General features: G+C 37.2%; 2 protein-coding genes across 9 annotated transcripts in view; both read right to left on the reverse strand.

The window, feature by feature from the left end:
- Positions 1–744: 744 nt before the first annotated feature.
- On the reverse strand, positions 745–13923 carry dhx9 (DEAH (Asp-Glu-Ala-His) box helicase 9). 3 transcript variants are annotated; one of them, XM_051880627.1, is made up of 28 exons: positions 13757–13923; positions 13237–13357; positions 12949–13089; positions 12750–12867; positions 12335–12468; positions 12096–12244; positions 10293–10339; positions 10038–10174; positions 9863–9952; positions 9618–9779; positions 9426–9503; positions 7935–8126; positions 7699–7840; positions 7544–7626; positions 7303–7459; positions 6997–7094; positions 6442–6655; positions 6225–6319; positions 6072–6145; positions 5436–5588; positions 5185–5345; positions 5001–5112; positions 4298–4459; positions 4051–4178; positions 3701–3930; positions 1834–1949; positions 1545–1745; positions 745–1452 (listed from the first exon to the last, which is right to left on the reverse strand). In XM_051880627.1, exons 2-28 carry the CDS (start codon positions 13345–13347, stop codon positions 990–992), a joined length of 3948 nt encoding a protein of 1315 aa, XP_051736587.1. In that variant the 5' UTR covers positions 13348–13357; positions 13757–13923; the 3' UTR covers positions 745–989. The 3 variants fall into 3 exon arrangements, with proteins under 3 accessions (XP_051736587.1, XP_051736577.1, XP_051736596.1); XM_051880617.1 differs by having other exon boundaries at positions 13744–13860; XM_051880636.1 differs by lacking the exons at positions 12335–12468; positions 12750–12867; positions 12949–13089; positions 13237–13357; positions 13757–13923 and adding an exon at positions 10435–10571.
- Positions 13924–15255: 1332 nt separating this feature from the next.
- The window catches only part of rasal2 (RAS protein activator like 2), a 92215-nt gene continuing 88669 nt past the window's right edge, over positions 15256–18801 (reverse strand). For all 6 annotated transcript variants that reach the window (XM_051880666.1, XM_051880645.1, XM_051880654.1 and 3 more), the window contains one exon: positions 15256–16520. In XM_051880666.1, the coding sequence (XP_051736626.1) occupies positions 16353–16520 (168 nt within the window). In that variant the 3' untranslated portion in view covers positions 15256–16352. The remainder of the gene's footprint in view (positions 16521–18801) is intronic.

Here is an 18801-nt window from a genome sequence, read left to right on the forward strand (position 1 = left end):
ACTGTGTTTGCTAATATATAATTATATGTATTAATTGGTGGTTTCAAAGCACTCTGGTCCAACACATTAAGGCCCGATTTCAAAGACAGGGTTTAGATTAAGCCAGGAGTGTTCAATTAGGGCATTTAAGCAGCTTTTACAAACGTGCCTTAAAAAAAACATTACTGGTGTACATCTTGAGACAAAACAATGGTACTGACATATTTTAAGATATGTCAAGTTGCTTTCAGTTAAAACAGCTCAAACATGCATTTTAGTCTGGGACTAGCTTAAGCCTCGTTTGTGAAACTGGGGGAAAAATGTTTAGCTGTATTTGAGCCATGGATTTTTTTGCTCAATCAAAGATATTTGGTAGACAAAATAATCATTTACGGTAACTCATATATATCAGTGTGTCACACATGCTGAATGCACATCAATCATTTATCAATCAGCAATGTATTATGAAATGTAAATGTGTTATTTTATTGTGAAATTTCACAATGTCTGAAAATGCACAATTATAAACTACTAGCTGTTTGTTTTAGGGCACAAAAATGTTGCTCAATCTAGATAGAAAAAAAAAAAAAAAAAAAAAACTTGGCTGGAGATACACATTGCTGCAAAACCACACATCTGGAAACTTTCTGGTTCTCACCAGTAACTTCATGGTTGAATTGTAAATGAACTCATTTTATAGAGGGCATGAGAGATCAAGAGTACACACATTATTTAAATGTAATAAAGAAATCATACAAAAGATGATACAAAAGAAATCATTTTATTAGAATACATTTAACATGTATTTGCCATCTATTAAAAATGATAAATGCATTGTTGGTCACAAATGAGCTATTTTTAATAACTATTATCTGGCAGTCAGTTTCATTTTTTCCCTATGCTTTTTTTATTTTCATACAATAAAATGAGAAAAGGTTGAGAACCAACACAAAGCAACAACAAAACAAACATAATTTTCTACCATCTCAAAGATATTCAGACGTTCAACTTTAATAACCACCCCGGTTTCCGCCCCACCCACCTCTGAATCCCCTCCCTCCTCCATATCCTCCACCACCTCCACCTCCTCCACCACCTCCACCTCCTCCACCACCTCCACCACCTCCTCTGTATCCTCCACCCCCATTAGATCCTCTGTATCCTCCACCCCCATTAGATCCTCTGTATCCTCCACCCCCATTAGATCCTCTGTATCCACCAGATCCCCTGAAACCACCCCCACCATACCCCCTGTATCCACCCCCACCGCCGCCACCACCACCACGATACCCTCCCGATCCTCTGAAGCCGCCTCCACCACCCTGGTATCCACCACCTCCTCTGTATCCTCCACCAGACCAGGATCCACCGCCGCCACCTCTGTATCCTCCTCCGCCTCCACGGCCCCTGAACTCTCCACCACCTCCAAAATCAGTACGGGGCATCTTGGGTGGACGTGGACCATCTCCAAAGCTGTAAAAACCAAAGATAAGATGCGTTAAAATTAATTGTAACACATCAAGGTCAAAAGGTAACTTCATCTTAAATAGGTTCAATTATCTCACCGTGGGTTAGTGGCCATGAGGTTGATGCCTGCTGACGAGGGTCTAGACACAAGTCGAATGACGTTCAGCAAGCGTTCATTCGTGGGATCCAAACTTCTAATATATTCTGGGTCTTTGGTCACCTCCACCACCAGGCCTTCCATTGCTGCCCTCAGAGCTGCCACACCAGCAGCTAAATCATGGGGAATCTGCAATTTGATCCTATAGAAGGAAGGAATATTCTTGATAATCAAGTATTTGGTTTGGATTCCTGTCTCAAGAATCAACGAACGCTTCATTAGAAACATACCAATCATCAAGCACAACAACTTCTCCATCAGACGTGATCTTCTTTGAGCCAAACAGAATGAGCTGAAGAGGACTGACGAGAGTCATTCCTTTGGCAGAGATGGCTCGAGTTCGGATCTGTAATTACAAAGACAAAATTAAACTTGTGTACTCCTAAATGTCGAAAAAAAATATAATATAACATAACAATATAATACGTTTTTGCTCAATAATATTTTTTTGATCATTATTTAAAGCTGAGGGTATTTTATGATACTATGCAATATTAATACAATTTATATTAGCTATTTTTCCCCATTGAAAATAATACACAATTTTTTTTCAATATATATCTTTGTCCTGTATTGGCCACCGTAGCTTCTCTATATTGCAATTCGCAACCTAACCGCTAGATGCTGCTAAAATTTACACACTGCACCTTTAAAGCAGTATTCCATGTTAAATATTCATGTCCATGTTATAGAGACAATGAATTTAAAATCCATTTTTTTGAAGGCAGATTAGTGCCATCTGGTGGGAGTAAAAAAAAGAAACGTATATAATGCCATGGTGTAACCACAAGATTCCTACATAGTTCTATATAAAGTGGCTTATAAATCATCTAGTGGTTTTCAGACATAAATACTTTTTTATTAAGTTGTGGATTTGGATTTATACTTAGACATTCTCAAAGACTACTTTTTGTTAAGGTTTAGATTTTTTTTTTTTTTTTTTAAATGTTGAAGTGTCAGTTTTTGCATTAACTTTACTACAGTCAAACCTAAACACAGAGGACAACATTTTGTTACACATGACATCAAAATTCAATAAAAATGTAACAAAAATGAACAGGTATGCTTTATCACAGCTTAATAAATCTGGGTCTGATCTGATTTCAACCTCTTGAGATTTTAGCTCACTTTTACCATACTGTTACTGCCACACCAGTTCATTTGTGTGTATAATAGTGTGTTGTGTGTGTGTCTGTGCATGTTTGTAAGTGTGTGAGTGGGTGTGCCTGTTTTGTGCTCTTGTGTAACCTCTTCTTTGCCGTTTTTTTTTTTTTTTTTTTAACTGCTTTGTGGCTGAATTATTGATTTTATTTCACACATTTGCAAAAACTTGCTCTGTGTTATAGTCATGCTAGTTCATATATATATATATATATATATATATATATATATATATATGTGTGTGGGTGTGGGGGGATGGATGTGTCTTTTACACTCTTGACATTTTAGTGTTTCACCCCTTCATTGCTGTGCACTTTTTTCCTGTACAGTGGCTGAATTGTAGTTTGTACCACCAAAAGATTATCCGAGTTTTTTTTTTCTCTTTTTTTTTTCTCGCATTTCCCATTCATTTCCTATGTCGATCATTTTTGACTGCGAAGGAGCAAAGTGAGACTTTTTTTCTCCGACACTTCAACATATCCGAATCATGTCCATGATTTTTTTTTTTTGTGTATTTACATAGCTAATGCAAGTGGCATCCCATTCTGATGAAGCAAAAAAAAATTAAATTTCAAAACGTTAAATTTTTCGGTCATTTTTGACTGAAGAGGATCAGAGGGTTACCGTTCACAAGTTTGAGGTATGCTGATTTGGTGCTCAAGAATCATTTCAATGTTGAAAACATTTGTGCTGCTTCATATTTTTGTGAAAAAATATGATACGTTTTGTGATTAATAGAAAGTTCAAAAGAACAGCATTTATTTGATATAGAATTTTTCCATCAAATGCTCTCTAGAATGAGAATATCCCACTCCTTAATATCACCTGCAACTGACTAGAATGTATAAAATTATGGAATTATGTAATTTAAGTCTTGAGTCTAAATTAAGTAGAAACAATAAAAATAGTAGTTTCAAGCAAGACTTTAAAACCAACCTTTTCCCCAAAGACAAAAAAGGGAGATGGATATGTCATATCATGGTTGCTGAAAGGACAGTTGACTGAGGATTTGTGAATGAGAGCATTTCTTCCCTCTGTGGTCAGGATCTTCCTTTTCTCTTTGTGGTAGCACACGTTGGGGTAAGAGCCAAATGTCAGCAGAGAGATCACCACATCCAAGTTATTGTCCGGTCCCACGTTGTTAAACACCTGATTCAGGAGGCACTCTACAAGAAAGGGAGAAAAAAAAATAAATAAAAAATCCAATTCAGAAACTCAAAACAACATCTGTGCACTGTAATAAACAGTAGCACTACACAGAAGTGCATTTAGAAGCACAGTTTAACCTTCAGGGAAGCCAACGTTAACAAGGATGTCCTTCAGCTGGACCTTGGCCTCCCAGGTCATCCTCAAAGTGGGCATGTTCAGCCTCTTGTGCTCACAAAACCTGATCTCTGCCTCCTCACCTCCCATCCTGAAAAATTGAGATCCATTCAAATTGTGAATCCCTCAAGAAATTAAAATGTAAATACAAAACAAAACACACACAATACAGTCAGAATTCTAATTTAGTACAATGCCCTCTGGACCCACCGGACTTCATCCCAGGCCTGGAAGACAGAGAGTAAAGCCACGTGATCTGAGAAACGTGTGCCTGCAAAGTTCCTATGAACAAAGCCGAGACGTTTTCCCTCGTTGATGAAGGGCTCTGGGAAACAGGACGCTGCTGAGATGGTGCACACTGCATCTCCAACACTAAACAGCACAATCACATACATAAATACAGGTTAATACAACAGGTAATTGGGGAAAAACAGCTAATTAAAAAGTATATACAAAAAGAAAAATTATATAATACACATTTCAATATGTATTATATAATATGCATGTTTATAAATACACTAATATTCAGATGTTTGGGGTCAGTAAGATTTGAAACTGAAAGAAATTAATACAACTATTCAGGACACATTAAATTGATCAAAAGTGACAGTAAAGACATTTATAATGTTACAAATGCTTCCTATTTTAAATAACTGTTTTTTTAATTTAAACTTTTATTCAAAGAGTCCTAGAAAAAAAGTGTATCATGTTTCCAATAAATCAAGCCTTGGTGAACAAAGAGACTTTTCAAAAACCTTACTGACCCCAAACTTTTAAACAGTAGTGTATATGCATGTCTATTTATATTTTTTTATCTTTTTGTAAATTTTACATTTTTGGGTTATATGTGCCCTGACAGTTTTGTGAGATTCACCGATTTCATAAACAGCCAAGGTTGAATGAATAAACTTACTTAAAGATGCATCCCATGATCATCATCTTTCCCAGACGTGGTTCAATGGGCAGTTTGGCCAGAATGCGTCCCAGTGGAGTCAGCTCATCATTACAGTCCAGAGCATCCAGCTCTGGGGAACAACAGAGGCTTGTTAGATTTGGTTCACTTCAACATAAATAACATTAAGACACTGAAGCTGTACCTCTCAGCGTATGTTCAGCTTCAATAACGGCATCCAATGGAGGCGGCTCAATGGCTTTGGACAGGAAATTCCCGATGGGACCCAGTCTCAGTAGCTTAATGCTAAGGGCCACCTCATGCAGCGGCGTGCGGAAGATTTCTGGAGTCATATGGGTCTCCAGTCTGCATAACAATCATTGCAATCATCAACATTTCAGATACAGTTTGATTTTGTCTGAGGTATCATTACAATTGAAGAATGACATTTCATACTTTTCAAAACGAGCTCTGCTGCACAGGTGAAAGCAGAAGCCTGGTCTGACTCGGCCAGCTCGCCCCTTCCTCTGCTCAAGGTTGGTCTTGGAGGCCCACACTGTGGCGTAGTTTGTCATATTGTTGTGAGAAGTGAACAACTTCACTTTCTGCCTAAATGAAACATATTTGGTATTTTAAAGCCAGTTGTGGACAAAACAGAGCATATAGAGAATATAAGTGTACACCAAAGAAATAGTTCACCCATAAATAAAAATCATCATCATTTATTCACCCTCATGTCATTCCAAACCTGTATGACTTTATATGTTCTGCAATACACAAATGAAGACAATGGAAGTCAATGATAACCAAACGATCTCTTTATGAACTTTTTGAAGCGTCAAAGTTTCAGTTAAGTAGCTGTCAGAAATCTCTCAGATTTCATCAAAAATATCTTAATTTGTGTTCTGAAGATGAACGAAAGTCTTAAAGGTTTGGAACGACATGAGGGTGAGTAATTAATGACAGAATTTTCATTTTTGGGTGAACTAACCCTTTAACTCATACAGGTTTGGAATGACATGTAAATGAGAGATAAATGAGAGTTTTAATTTTTTGGGTGAACTATTTCTTTAATTAAAAGGAGCTGCTTACTTGCAGGAGTCAAGGACAAAGACCACATCGTTGATGGTGATGCTGGTCTCAGCGATGTTTGTGGACAAAATGACCTGTGGTGTAATAAAAAAAAAATGTTTACAACAAATTAATACATCAATTCCTAAGCTAAACAATAAAAGTTCTACAGACCTTAGTCACACCGTCAGGGACGGGCTCAAACACTCGCCTCTGTTCTTCCCTGGGGATTTGAGAGTGAAGGGGCAGGATTCGGTATTTATGACCGCCTTAGAGGGACAAAATATTGGAGGAATCACTATTAGTCATTAAGAAATTAGGAGATACAAGTCAAAATATCAGGAGGAAAGATTTCATTTGAGTGTGAGCAGAATATCATTAAATTACAGACCGAAGTGTGGGTTCATCTCCAGGTGTTTCTGCATGGAATAGATGAGATTCCAGCCTGGCAGGAAGACTAGCACAGCCCCCGGTACTTGCAGCGTTTCAATGTACTTCAGCAAAGCCTCAATCAGCTCGAATGGAGTTTCCTTTTCATTCAGCTGAGACATGGCACGCTTGGTCTCAGGACTATACTCGGGTCCACAGATGACATTACAGTTCACCTGTAGAAAACAGAAATAGAAAGGTCAAGCATTTTCTAGGCTCATTTAATTTATTGAAATGATCAAGTAAACTGTCATGTGCACACCTGAACACTGTTGTGGAGTAACTAATGTTTAGTTAGTTGATGAACAGCTTCATTTAACTATGTTTTTGAAATCAGTTTTAGTTGTACTTTAATCCAATCAATCAATGACTGCATAAAAGCCATATTTAATTTTATTTTTTTGTCTTTTATTTTACATATATTTTAATAAGTGGGTAATAATATTTTAGTTTTTTTGCACCCAATATAAAATAAATAAATAAATAAAAAAAAAAAAAAAAAAAAAAAAAAACATACGTCTTCATCTCCACCATCTTCATCTTTATCTTTTTTCTTCCGGTCCATTGGTGGTGGTACAAACTGAGTCATCTGAATGCAGTCTTCTAAGAAATACTCTGGAGATCGAAAAATACAAATTATAATCTGAAATGACTTAATATAGTGATTCACAGTCAACACATTCCAAATTAATGCTCTATTATTGAGCAATGGGTTTCCAAACTTATTTTTAAGGAATATTTAATCCAATTTGTGAGACGATGTTAATATTAAAGAATTAAAACTACATTATAATACAGTGCATTGTGAAAACATGCTTCTGACCTTGTACAGGATGTGCACGTCCATGCACCTCGATGACAGGACAGTTGAAAAAGTATTCCTTAAACATGGTGGTGTCAATGGTGGCAGACATGAGGATGATGCGCACATCAGGGTAAGCTTGGACCACATCTCTCAACACTACCAACAGGAAATCAGACTGGACAGAAAAACACACTCGTGAATATAGTGAGACAGGATACCTCTCTAACCTGCTGATATGGTATGGTAACATTGGACTTACATTTAAGTCCCTCTCATGGATTTCATCCACAATCACATGACTGATGCCACGGATACCAGATTCCAGCTTCCTCAGCAAAACCCCTGTGAATAAGACATTTTTAGTGATATCGCCCAGCCCTGTGCTGCAGTCAGAGATTAAGAAGTGGAACTTACCAACTGTGCAGAAGAGGATGCTGGCATGAGGTCTGGGCAGGACAGACTCAAAACGCACACTGTAACCACAGCTTTTCCCCACCTCCTCTCCTCTCTCAAAAGATACACGTTCTGACACTGACACAGCACTGATACGTCTCGGCTAGGAGGATGAACGGCAGCAGAAGCAAGTCACAAAACGGGTCTCCTCGTGGCGACAGAGCACACAAAATAATTAAGCATTTCAACAGACTCACCTGTGTAACAACGATATTGCATTCAGATGCTCTGCCTCCCTGTATGAATTCATCCAAGATGTACTGAGGAACCTGAGTGGTCTTTCCACAGCCGGTGGCTCCACGAATGATGACCACTGGGCTATTGTGAATGGCGGACATGATTTGCTCCTTAAAGTTCTTGACTGGCAGCTGACTTCGTTCCTCTAGAATCTGTAAAAAGAACATGATGCTAGTTGATTTCACAATACCAAGTAGAAAAATGAGAAAACGGCACCTTTAAAAAAAAATAAACAGCTTGAATATTCAATCTCTACTTGTGGGCAGGAATTAAACGCCCCTTTTGATGATTGGTCAACCAAACATCAAACAGTGCAGTCATCATTCGTGTTATATGTATACATTAGGGGTGTAACGGTACATGTATTTATCCCGAACTATCACGGCATGGACGTCACGGTTCGGTTCATGAATTCAGACGACGAATACAGTCAGTCACAGGCGATACACACTACAATCCAGAAGGGGGCGCACGTGGTAATGCAATGCTGTTTGCTAACCGCCACAACAGGAAAAAGCGCAGAAGAAGGACAAACAATCTATGCATTGATATGTTTACATATAATCTCTCAACCAGTGTTTCAATCGCGGAAAGACATCAATAAAACAGCTTGAGAATAATATCTCACGTAGCATTACATTTACCTTAGGCAAGTCATTTAGTGTCCACAGGATGTTAGTTCACTAGAGAAATTAACTCTAGAGGGGAGATTCACTAAATATGTGCACTATATTAGCTTATATATTGATTATATTTACTTTACCTGTTAGTAATGTCTTATTTAATATATGTTTAAATAAATTTGACATGAAAACAAGTTATGACAGTAACCGTGTAAATGATATTTCAAAAATTAATTAGAGTAGAAAAATAATTTTATAATTAGATTAATGGAAGTTAATGGAAAACCTGTCTTATGTTAACATGTTTTTTTTTTTATTTGAGTGTTGATTATTATATCTAAAAATAAATGGCAAATAAATTTAATTTGGGCTCTGTTGCTGAGATAGATTTTTTTTTTTTTTTATTACTTAAGAAAATGTTAATTATAATTGAATTTATCTAAAGAGAGAGAAACAATTTGTTCAATAAACCACTGTTTAGTAAAAAAAAAAAAAAGAACAAAAAAGAAGCAATTTTATGTTTCGTTTTCTCTCCCCTGCTGTACCGAACCCGTACCAAACCGTGACCTCAATACCGAGGTACGTACCGGATCGTCATGTTTGTGTACACCCCTAATATAAACAGTTTACTCCTTTTGTATGACATAATGGGATTGGGGGGGTTTAGTATTATTGTTTCTTTGTTTGCTTTATAAAATGTGAAATGCTTTCAAAATAAAATACTCAAAACATGTAAATGCCCTCAAAGCTAATACCCAGACTAAAAGTAAAACCCACAAAACTCCAATTTTGATTTCATTGAGTCTTTAAATGCTGTTTTTAGCTCACCGTCTGCAGATTTTTGTCCTGTTCAAGCTGATAGTTGAGCTCCTGCAGCAGGTCTGTGCTGATCTGTTCTGGGGTACACTGCAAACCAAAAATAAGTACAATACATTTTCAATTGTATGAAGTATATATATAACACTAAATTCAATTAATATCATTCAATAAGAAAAGTTCACTGCAGAACAGCAGACTCACAAATGCCAGCGGTCCTTCATCGATGTTGGAGCTGGTCCAGGGGTTCCAGTTGACCTGCGGTGGCGACCATGGCACCACTCCCGCCATGCTCTGCCTTTGTGAGGGCTCAAAGTGAGCCAACTTCCCTTGTACCAGAGATACTGGACTGCTGGGGTCCTGAGGCTAAAACAGGTCAAACAAAGTTTTTGGAACATACTCATAAGTCACTAATAATACGTCTTGTAGGTTTTCTGTCCAACACTTACAGGAGGAGGGATCTGGATGCCAAGTTCTTGCACAATACTGTGCAATTGCTGCTGTAGATCATCACTGACATTCACTTCATAAACATCCACCTGTCATAGCAACCCAAACAGGAAGTTAGAGAACACAATAAACACACAGACCTCAAAGATAGTTTAACTGGGGTGTTAAACTCACACTTTCTCCCTCTTTCTTCTTGGTCAGTCCTGTGAAGGCTTCTATAACCCCCAAATGGTAAAGCTGACGGACAAGAGAAAGTGCACAAGACTGGGCAGCCAGCTTCTTTGTAGAGCCATGCTCACGTGCACAAACCTCTGGAAAAGTAGGACAGCATTAGCAAGAACACAACTTTTTTGTTTGTTGATGTGAAACTATTTTCCCTTGACCTTATAGTTTAGTACGTAGAAGGTTGCGAAGTATTCTGATACTTACTCCTACCCAGCTGTCTTACAAAGATTGTCATCTCAGCAATAAAACTCCTATAATAGAGCAAGATTTAAAATCAAGACATCCAAACATGACATTTAGCCCACAGATGATAACAATGTAGCACAAACAAACCTCATAAACTGACCTCTTAACTGGACAGCACATGAGATCAACAGAGTGACATTTCAGCGCTGGGTCTGTACAACCCATCCTGAGGTTTGTTTTTCTGCCAGACTTCTAAACAGGGAGTTATTCCTCTCTAGGTACTGGAGAAGTCGACCCCTGATGGATGAGTGACATCAGAAATCACAACCAGACATTACTTTGCCTCTCCCACCTCTAAACCCAACCAATCATATACTTCACCATGTGACCTCTTAGTGTAGCCTAAGTCATGTCACATGTTTTCCCCCATGTAAGGTTGTGATTTCTGGCATCTCCGTTGTCCTCCATCAAGATTACATACTACATGGGTGAATCTCACAAAAACATGTCCAGGTCATATTTCACCCCAAAATCAAGTAAATATAACAACAAAAACAACAACAATAATATTATATATTTGAATGGATGTAACTAGGGTTGGGTATCGAGAACCAGTTCCATTTTAGAACCGGTTCCAAATTTCCAAGAATCGACAAGACTCACATTTTGATTCTGCTTATCGATTCCTGTGTGAGCATTTTAATGTGATTTTAAACAATTCAAGTGCAAGAAGATGCGAAAGAGAAGTAAGTTCGGCACTCGCGCACTGTTTTCTGTGCTCTCATATAGTGCGTGAATACTGTTTTCTTTCGTGTCTCCTTGTGCTTGAACGGACAAACACAAAATTATGTCAAAATATCCTCGTAAACCAAGTTGGTTTTGTCTTATGTGAACGTAAACAGTTGAGAAAGAAAACGCATGAACAGTATATTGGATCCGTGCATTCGGTCTTAAAGTGACAGCAGCCTAATAAACCTGCTGCAGTCTGTCATTAATAATGAAAATCACTCACTACTCTTGACTAAACAACTTTTGTACTTTTAATAAGGATTAATATAATATATAATATATTGTAATGTAATATATATAATTTAATAAGGATTTATTTATAAAAAGATAATTATGCTGTGTGTTATTTTACATATGATTTCAATTTCATTTGTTCTTATTTTATTACTGACTGTTTACTTGCCTTTAATAATGTTTGAAATTAAGTCTAGTTTTTGCTGTGGTATTTTTGTTAAAATTATATAAAAAAAAAAAAAAAAAAGTTCTTCGTCCAAGTTTTCTTTAGGCTGCTGATTTTCGTTCATGGTAGAATAAATATGTTTGACATCTAAATTTTTGAATCAGAAGAATCAGAATTGGTAAAAAACAAACCAACCCTAGACATCAATGTCTTAATAATAATAATAATAATAATAATAATCATACAGACTGTTTTTAGAACCATTACTTTTTTGCATTGTGATATTATGGCAATTAAGTATATTATTCCTATCAATTTTCATTACTATAATTCATTCTTTTGACTCTGGAGTGAAATATGACCTGGACATGTTCTTGACAAGTTTCGTGAGATTCACCCATATGACACTGTTGATTTTGTAAGGTAACCTCCAAGATGAGACTGTCTTTTTGTTGTCTGAGATCTCCTTGAGGTTAGATACACATCAAGGAGTTCTCTGTTGTTGTTTCAGTCCAGCAGAAAAACAAACCCTTGATACATTACAATAAGGCATCTCTCAAACAGCAGGTGGAACGGGTTTTAAAAACTAAGCTGTTGTAGTAAATGACTGTATTTAATGGGAATGTTCTGACCTGTTGTGGTCAGGCCCCACTTGGCTGTACTTGTAGTCAGTTTGGTTTTTCTCCTTCTGAAAGAACTGGTTCAGACGGGCCTTGGCATTGTCCAGAGTCCAGTTCCCATGCAGGCCAGCGTTCAGATCAACTTCCTCTGATTCAAGGGTCTTGGGGAATAAGAAAAGAACCCTTAATTCTCAGAAATGTTCTATAATGGTGGTCATTACACAGAAAACTCCTTAAAAATGAAGAGATACCGCTTTGTCTTCCTGTTCCTCTCTCTTAGAGTAATACTGCTGCAGGTTGGCTCCTCGCTCCCATTGGGCATTACCAAAACCAGAGTAGCCCAAACCTGTGACTCCAGGAACGGGTGCAGAAAGCTCTGAAGGTTCTGAGACACAGGAAGAATTCAGCGTTAGTCAATGTTTAATATGGCTTAAAAAAAACAGTGTGTCAATGCAACTAGTCAGTTTGCTAACTACTAACTGCTAGATGCCATAACTACACCAATCTGTGGACAAAAACCATCGCTGTCCATTGACAGCCATTTACAAGTAGCTGTGTATTCTGACTAAATATTTAGAAAGCAACATCTAAAGCAGATACTGCATTACATTATAGCAGATGATATGTTTTAGTAACTGATTACTGGATTAATTCCAAGTCTCTCACCAATTTCCTTCTTCACAGCCAGATGTGGAGGTAGTGGACAGTTGGATGGGAGATTTCCAAACTCACCACCACCACCACCACCACCACCTTCTTCATTAACTCCATCAGGTACACAGGCCTGAAAATGAGAAACGTAAACTCAGACCTTCCTCATAACACACAACAGATGAGCTGTGGTCAACATAGATGTGATACTGACCCCTAGAGCAGGAACTTCAGCAGGACTTATTTCTTTCGTCCGAACAAGATAATTCACAAAATCTCGGGCAGCATTGGACTGAGCATCCTTCTTGTTGGTGGAATTTCCCATGCCAATGTAATTGTAACCCTCCACACGCACCTTAAGGAAGAAACATGGTTTAAAACGATTCTCCAACTACAACACACACATATAATGTATATATATGCATCTATATGTGTGTATGTGTATGTGTAATATATATATATATATATAAATTTTATATAGAGGCCTCAGCCTTACTCTCACCTCACACACGAATTTCTGTCTGTTTTTATTCCCAGCTGCTCGGATGTCATAGTTCGGTGTTATCTTCTTTTTTCCACACCAAGCATATAGGAAGTTCTTAATGTCCGCCATTGTTGACGGCCTGCATGTGAATTAGATTAATATTAATATAACGATAAGGGGGAAAAAACATTTCTCAGAGATAAACGCAACTGAACTGAGTGCAAAAGCGAATGCAAAACGATAAACAGTAACGTACGGCGAGAACAACTGTATCTATCTAGATTACTAACTCAATAATATGGTTTAAATAAGATAAGAGTTTAAATTGTATGCACAAGGGGGAAAAAATCATACATTTAAAAGATAACATTACATTTAAACAGATTTCTTTGGATATATGTTCGCAGGTAGTCTGCTGCAATGAATGGGCTAACATTAGCTAGCCCCCTACAGGCGTCTCTGCGCCATATTAGAAAATTACTATAAAATAAAACTATTACATAAAATTAAGATGAACTAATTTACGTTTGTATCATACCAGAAAAAGACCCTCTCACGCAAATCCAAACAAGACGTACACGATATTCAGAAAAGTGCGTGTGTTACAGGACAAATAGCATTGCGGTAAACACAGAACAGGAACAGGAAGTGATGCAGTCCTGAGAGGGCAGCATAAAGTCCAGCGCAACATCAATCCCTGCAAGGCAGATTCATCAAAATAATTGAATGTCAGTTCCTATTTATTTGGAGCAATGAAGGCTAACTGTAGATTATTTCTTGATTCATCCGAGATGTTTTTATTATTTTTTCTATTATTTTTTTTTTTTATCTTTCTCGTTATATTTAGACATTTCTATATTCATATATTCACTTAATACCAAATGTAAATCCTCCGAATACAATGACCCCCAGTTTCACAGAAAAGGCTTACGCTAGTCCTAGACTAAAATGCATGTTTGAGCTGTTTTAACTGAAAGCAACTTGTACTGACATATCTTAAAATGTAATTTATTCCTGTGATGGAAAAGCTGAATTTTCAGCATCATTACTCCAGTCTTCAGTGTCACATGATCCTTCAGAAATCATTCTAATATGTTGATTTGGTGCTTACGAAACATTTCTTATTATCAATGTTGAAAACAGTTGTGCTGCTTAAAGGGTTAGTTCACCCAAAAATTAAAATTCTGTCATGAATTACTCACCCTCATGTCGTTCCACACCTGTAAAACCTTCGTTCATCTTCAGAACACAAATTAAGATATTTTTGATGAAATCTGATGGCTCAGTGAAACCTCCATTGACAGCAAGATAATTAACACTTTCAAATGCCCAGAAAGCTACTAAAGACATATTTAAAACAGTTCATGTGACTACAGTGCTTCAACCTTAATGTTATGAAGCAACGAGAATACTCTTTGTGCGGCAAAAAAAACACAAACGAAATAACGACTTTATTCAACAATGTCTAGTGATGGGCGATTTCAAAACACTGAATCTTTTGTTTCGAATCAGTGGTTCGAAGCGCAGTTTGATACACGCTCCGAACCACTGATTCGAAACAAAAGATTCGTAAAGCTTCATGAAGCAGTGTTTTGAACTCACCCATCACTAGATATTGTTGAATAAAGTCGTTATTTTGTTTTTTTGGCGCACAAAAAGTATTCTTGTTGCTTCATAATATTAAGGTTGAACCACTGTAGTCACATGAACTGTTTTAAATACGTCTTTTGTAGCTTTCTGAGAATTGAAAGTGTTAATTATGTTGCTGGCAATGCAGGCCTCGCTGAGCCATCGGATTTTATCAAAAATATCTTAATTTGTGTTCTGAAGATGAATGAAGGTCTTACGGGTGTGGAACGACATGAGGGTGAGTAATTAATGACAGAATTTTAATTTTTGGGTGAACTAACCCTTTAATATTTTTTGCTAATATTTGTAATATTTTTTGTAATATTGCAATAATGCCAATAAGGCAGAATGAAAGGAAGAGAAAGCAGAAATGATAAATCATTTTCAGGTCACACACAGACAAAATGATCAATGAGGCCACAATCCATCTTTATTCAATGCTCAGCTTTCAACTTTGAGACTGACCATCAGTACATTGCTACAAGAACAGCAAACATTGAGGAGTTCTGTGCCACAAAAGGTTAAAGGCATTGATGCTCATATTGACAGTGTGAGAACACAGTGGAAAAACAATGACTTTTAATAAAGGTAACCGACAAACAATAAAGAGGATCAGAAGGAGGGCAGTGAGGCTGTCTAGAACAAGAGGGCAGTGAGACTGAAGATTGGTGGTTTCACAGCACTCTGGTCAGATACCCAGGGGGAAAAAAGTTAAGTCAGTCAAAGCCTACATATCTGACAAAATAAAAACCGTTAATTCAGTTTGGTATTTTAATTCATTAAACCCACTGCTTTAGTCGTCTTTTTTAGTAACATATTAATGAACACATACTTAAAAATCTTAAATATCATGTTCAAGATCTTTTGTAATTTTGCAATTGAACTGTGGCTGCCTTAACCATGTCCTTTCAGTTAGTCACCTAAAAATTAGATGTAACAACCTTTTGCAAGATGATAACATAAAATAATAATTAAAAAAAAAAAAAATAGAAAATTTGTGTTAGAAAACTGAGTGCATAAAATTGCCTTCCATCTATTTCTGCCTGTCAGATTCTGCAACTTGCGGACATTTACATCTACGGCTGATACCTATGTGCTTTTCTTCATATTTTCTTTTAAAACAATTCTATTTTAAGATATGTACATCTCCTTCATATATCTTAGGCAATAATTAAAAATCTTTTTGCAATCTTAAATCAGCATTTATGCGTAAATCAGTCTTAAAAAAAACACAAACTCACTGACTCAGAACCGATACTACGCTTAACTCTCCCACGCAATTTCAAAACACTCCTCTGCAGTAGCATTTCTGTACATAACCAATATTAGATAACGTTTATATACATTAATAACCAGACATTCCTTGCAATCACATTTATACAGTAGTCAGTCAGTTTTTAGGCATGTAGTCTGGATACTCTGTCCCTGTTGAACTCGACCGATCGGTGCCGGTGATCTGTTTTTGGAGCACCAATCGGCACGGATCATCAAGTCCTGAGCACCAATCAGCAGCTGCTGTTCTTAAACTCTCCATTCTCTGTGATGGAGAGCTTGGTGGGGTTGGTGGGCGACAGGCCATTGCGGAGGTTGTGCATGCTGTATCGCTCTTTCACCTGAGTGAGGGCACTCATCAGCCGAGAGTTAGCTGCATCCAGGGAGCTGATCCTCTTCTCCTGCAAAAGATAGAGAGAGAGAGAGAGAAGTACATCAAAATCTGGAGGTCAAAAGTTAAATACAGTGGATATTAACATGACTTAAAGGAATATTCAAGGTTAAATATTACAACCCACACTTGGTGATTTAGATGCAGAAGACAGGAGCTCACAATTTTACATAAATTTAATTTACATAAATTATTCTGTATATATGTAATTATATACACCGATCAGGCATAACATTATGACCACTGACAGGTGAAGTGAATAACACTGATTATCTCTTCATCACGGCACCTGCTAGTAGGTGGGATATATTAGGCAGCAAGTGAACATTTTGTCCTCAAAGTTAATGTGTTAGAAGCAGGAAAAATGGGCAAGCGTAAGGATTTGAGTGAGTTTGACAAGGGCCAAGTTGTGATTGCTAGACGACTGGGTCAGAGCATCTCCAAAACTGCAGCTCTTGTGGGGTGTTCCCAGTCTGCAGTGGTCAGTATCTATCAAAAGCGGTCCAAGGAAGGAACAATGGTGAACCGGCGACAGGGTCATGGGCGGCCAAGGCTCATTGATGCACGTGGGGAGCGAAGGCTGGCCAGTGTAGTCCGATCCAACAGACGAGCTACTGTAGCTCAAATTGCTCAAGAAGTTAATGCTGGTTCTGATAAAAAATAAGGAGTCAGTTCCTTTCATGGAAACAGTATTCCCTGGTGGCTGTGGCCTCTTTCAGCAGGATAATGCATCCTGCCACAAACCAAAAATGGTTCAGGAATGGTTTGAGGAGCACAGCAATGAGTTTGAGGTGTTGACTTGGCCTCCAAATTCCCCAGATCTCAATCTAATCGAGCATCTGTGGGATGTGCTGAACAAACAAGTCCGATCCATGGAGGCCCCACCTCGCAACTTACAGGACTTAAAGGATCTGCTGCTAACATCTTTGTGCCAGATACCACAGCACACATTCAGGGGTCTAGTGGAGTCCATGTCTCAACAGGTCAGGGCTGTTTTGGCAGCAAAAGGGGACCAATATAATATTAGGAAGGTGGTCATAATGTTATGCCTGATCGGTGTATGTATATGATATGTTAAAAACTTGCTTAAAACTAAAAATGTATATTGTCATTTTAAACTGAAACAACTAAATAGTCTTTATTCACACATAATTACCCCAAAAATTATAATTAACTTTTAATCGTATTTAACCATGAATATTCTTTTAAAAAAGATCACAAATAAAACAATATAATAAAATTATGAATGTGAAATAATGAAAATATTCAAAGTAAAAAAGTGGACATACATGGTGAAACTAAACATTATAAATAAAAATAAAACAAAATCAATAAATTTAATGTTTTATCATGTGTATATTTTTTAAAAGTATAACCAAATCAACTTCATATGAAGATAAATTCAATAAGGCAAACAATAGTTGACATGAATAGGGGGCTTTATAATCTGTGGCAGTCTGACAAACAGTCAAGCAAGTGTCAGGCAATCACATGTGCTACAAGAATCTGCCTTCAAAAGAACACACACAACACACAAAAGGGCAAGTTTGTGAGGACAGCAAAAAGAGGACAACTCAAATCCTGCACAAACAACTTGCATAGACAAAACTAGAGAAGTAAAAGCGAGACCATCTTTACACTATAAAATAATTATCTGCAGAGGGCAGTGGCAATTTGTGTGGAGTGCACACACACCGACTAGGGTGCTGGGAGTGTGGCAGCATGGGCAATCAGGAAGTGACTAGGCAAAAAAAAAAGGAGGGAAAACAAAAAAACAGCAGCCAAAGCTAGAGCTCACAGATACCAGGTACTGAATCTGCTAGGAGCGATCCCTATAACACACATTCCTCAACAGCACTAAACATCAGGAAGATGCTCTGACAGCTTTGAAGGGTGGGAAAAGCATGAACGTTCACTAACCCCAAAGAGAATTTTGAAAGTGAAATGACAAAACAGGCTACGACCAAAAAGCTGAAGTATGCAAACATATTCAAATATCTATTTTAAAGGTAAAGTGTGTAATTTTGACACTAATGTTGTCATGAACAATTTCATTCCATCTACAATCCCAAAATGATTTCATGGGCTGAAAGATTTTTTTAATGATTTCTACAAAACTTCTTTTATGATGAACTGTTATTATATTCAGCTAATGTCTTTTAAATGTAATTATAACATTATTACTTAAAGGGATAGGCCACCCAAAAATGAAAATTCTCATTCTCATTATTATATGTAACATTAATAATATTAAAATTTAAATGCGATTTTTAATTAATATTTAAACGGAT

Source organism: Ctenopharyngodon idella, chromosome 2 (assembly GCF_019924925.1).
Source record: "Ctenopharyngodon idella isolate HZGC_01 chromosome 2, HZGC01, whole genome shotgun sequence".
Lineage (NCBI taxonomy): Eukaryota > Metazoa > Chordata > Actinopteri > Cypriniformes > Xenocyprididae > Ctenopharyngodon > Ctenopharyngodon idella.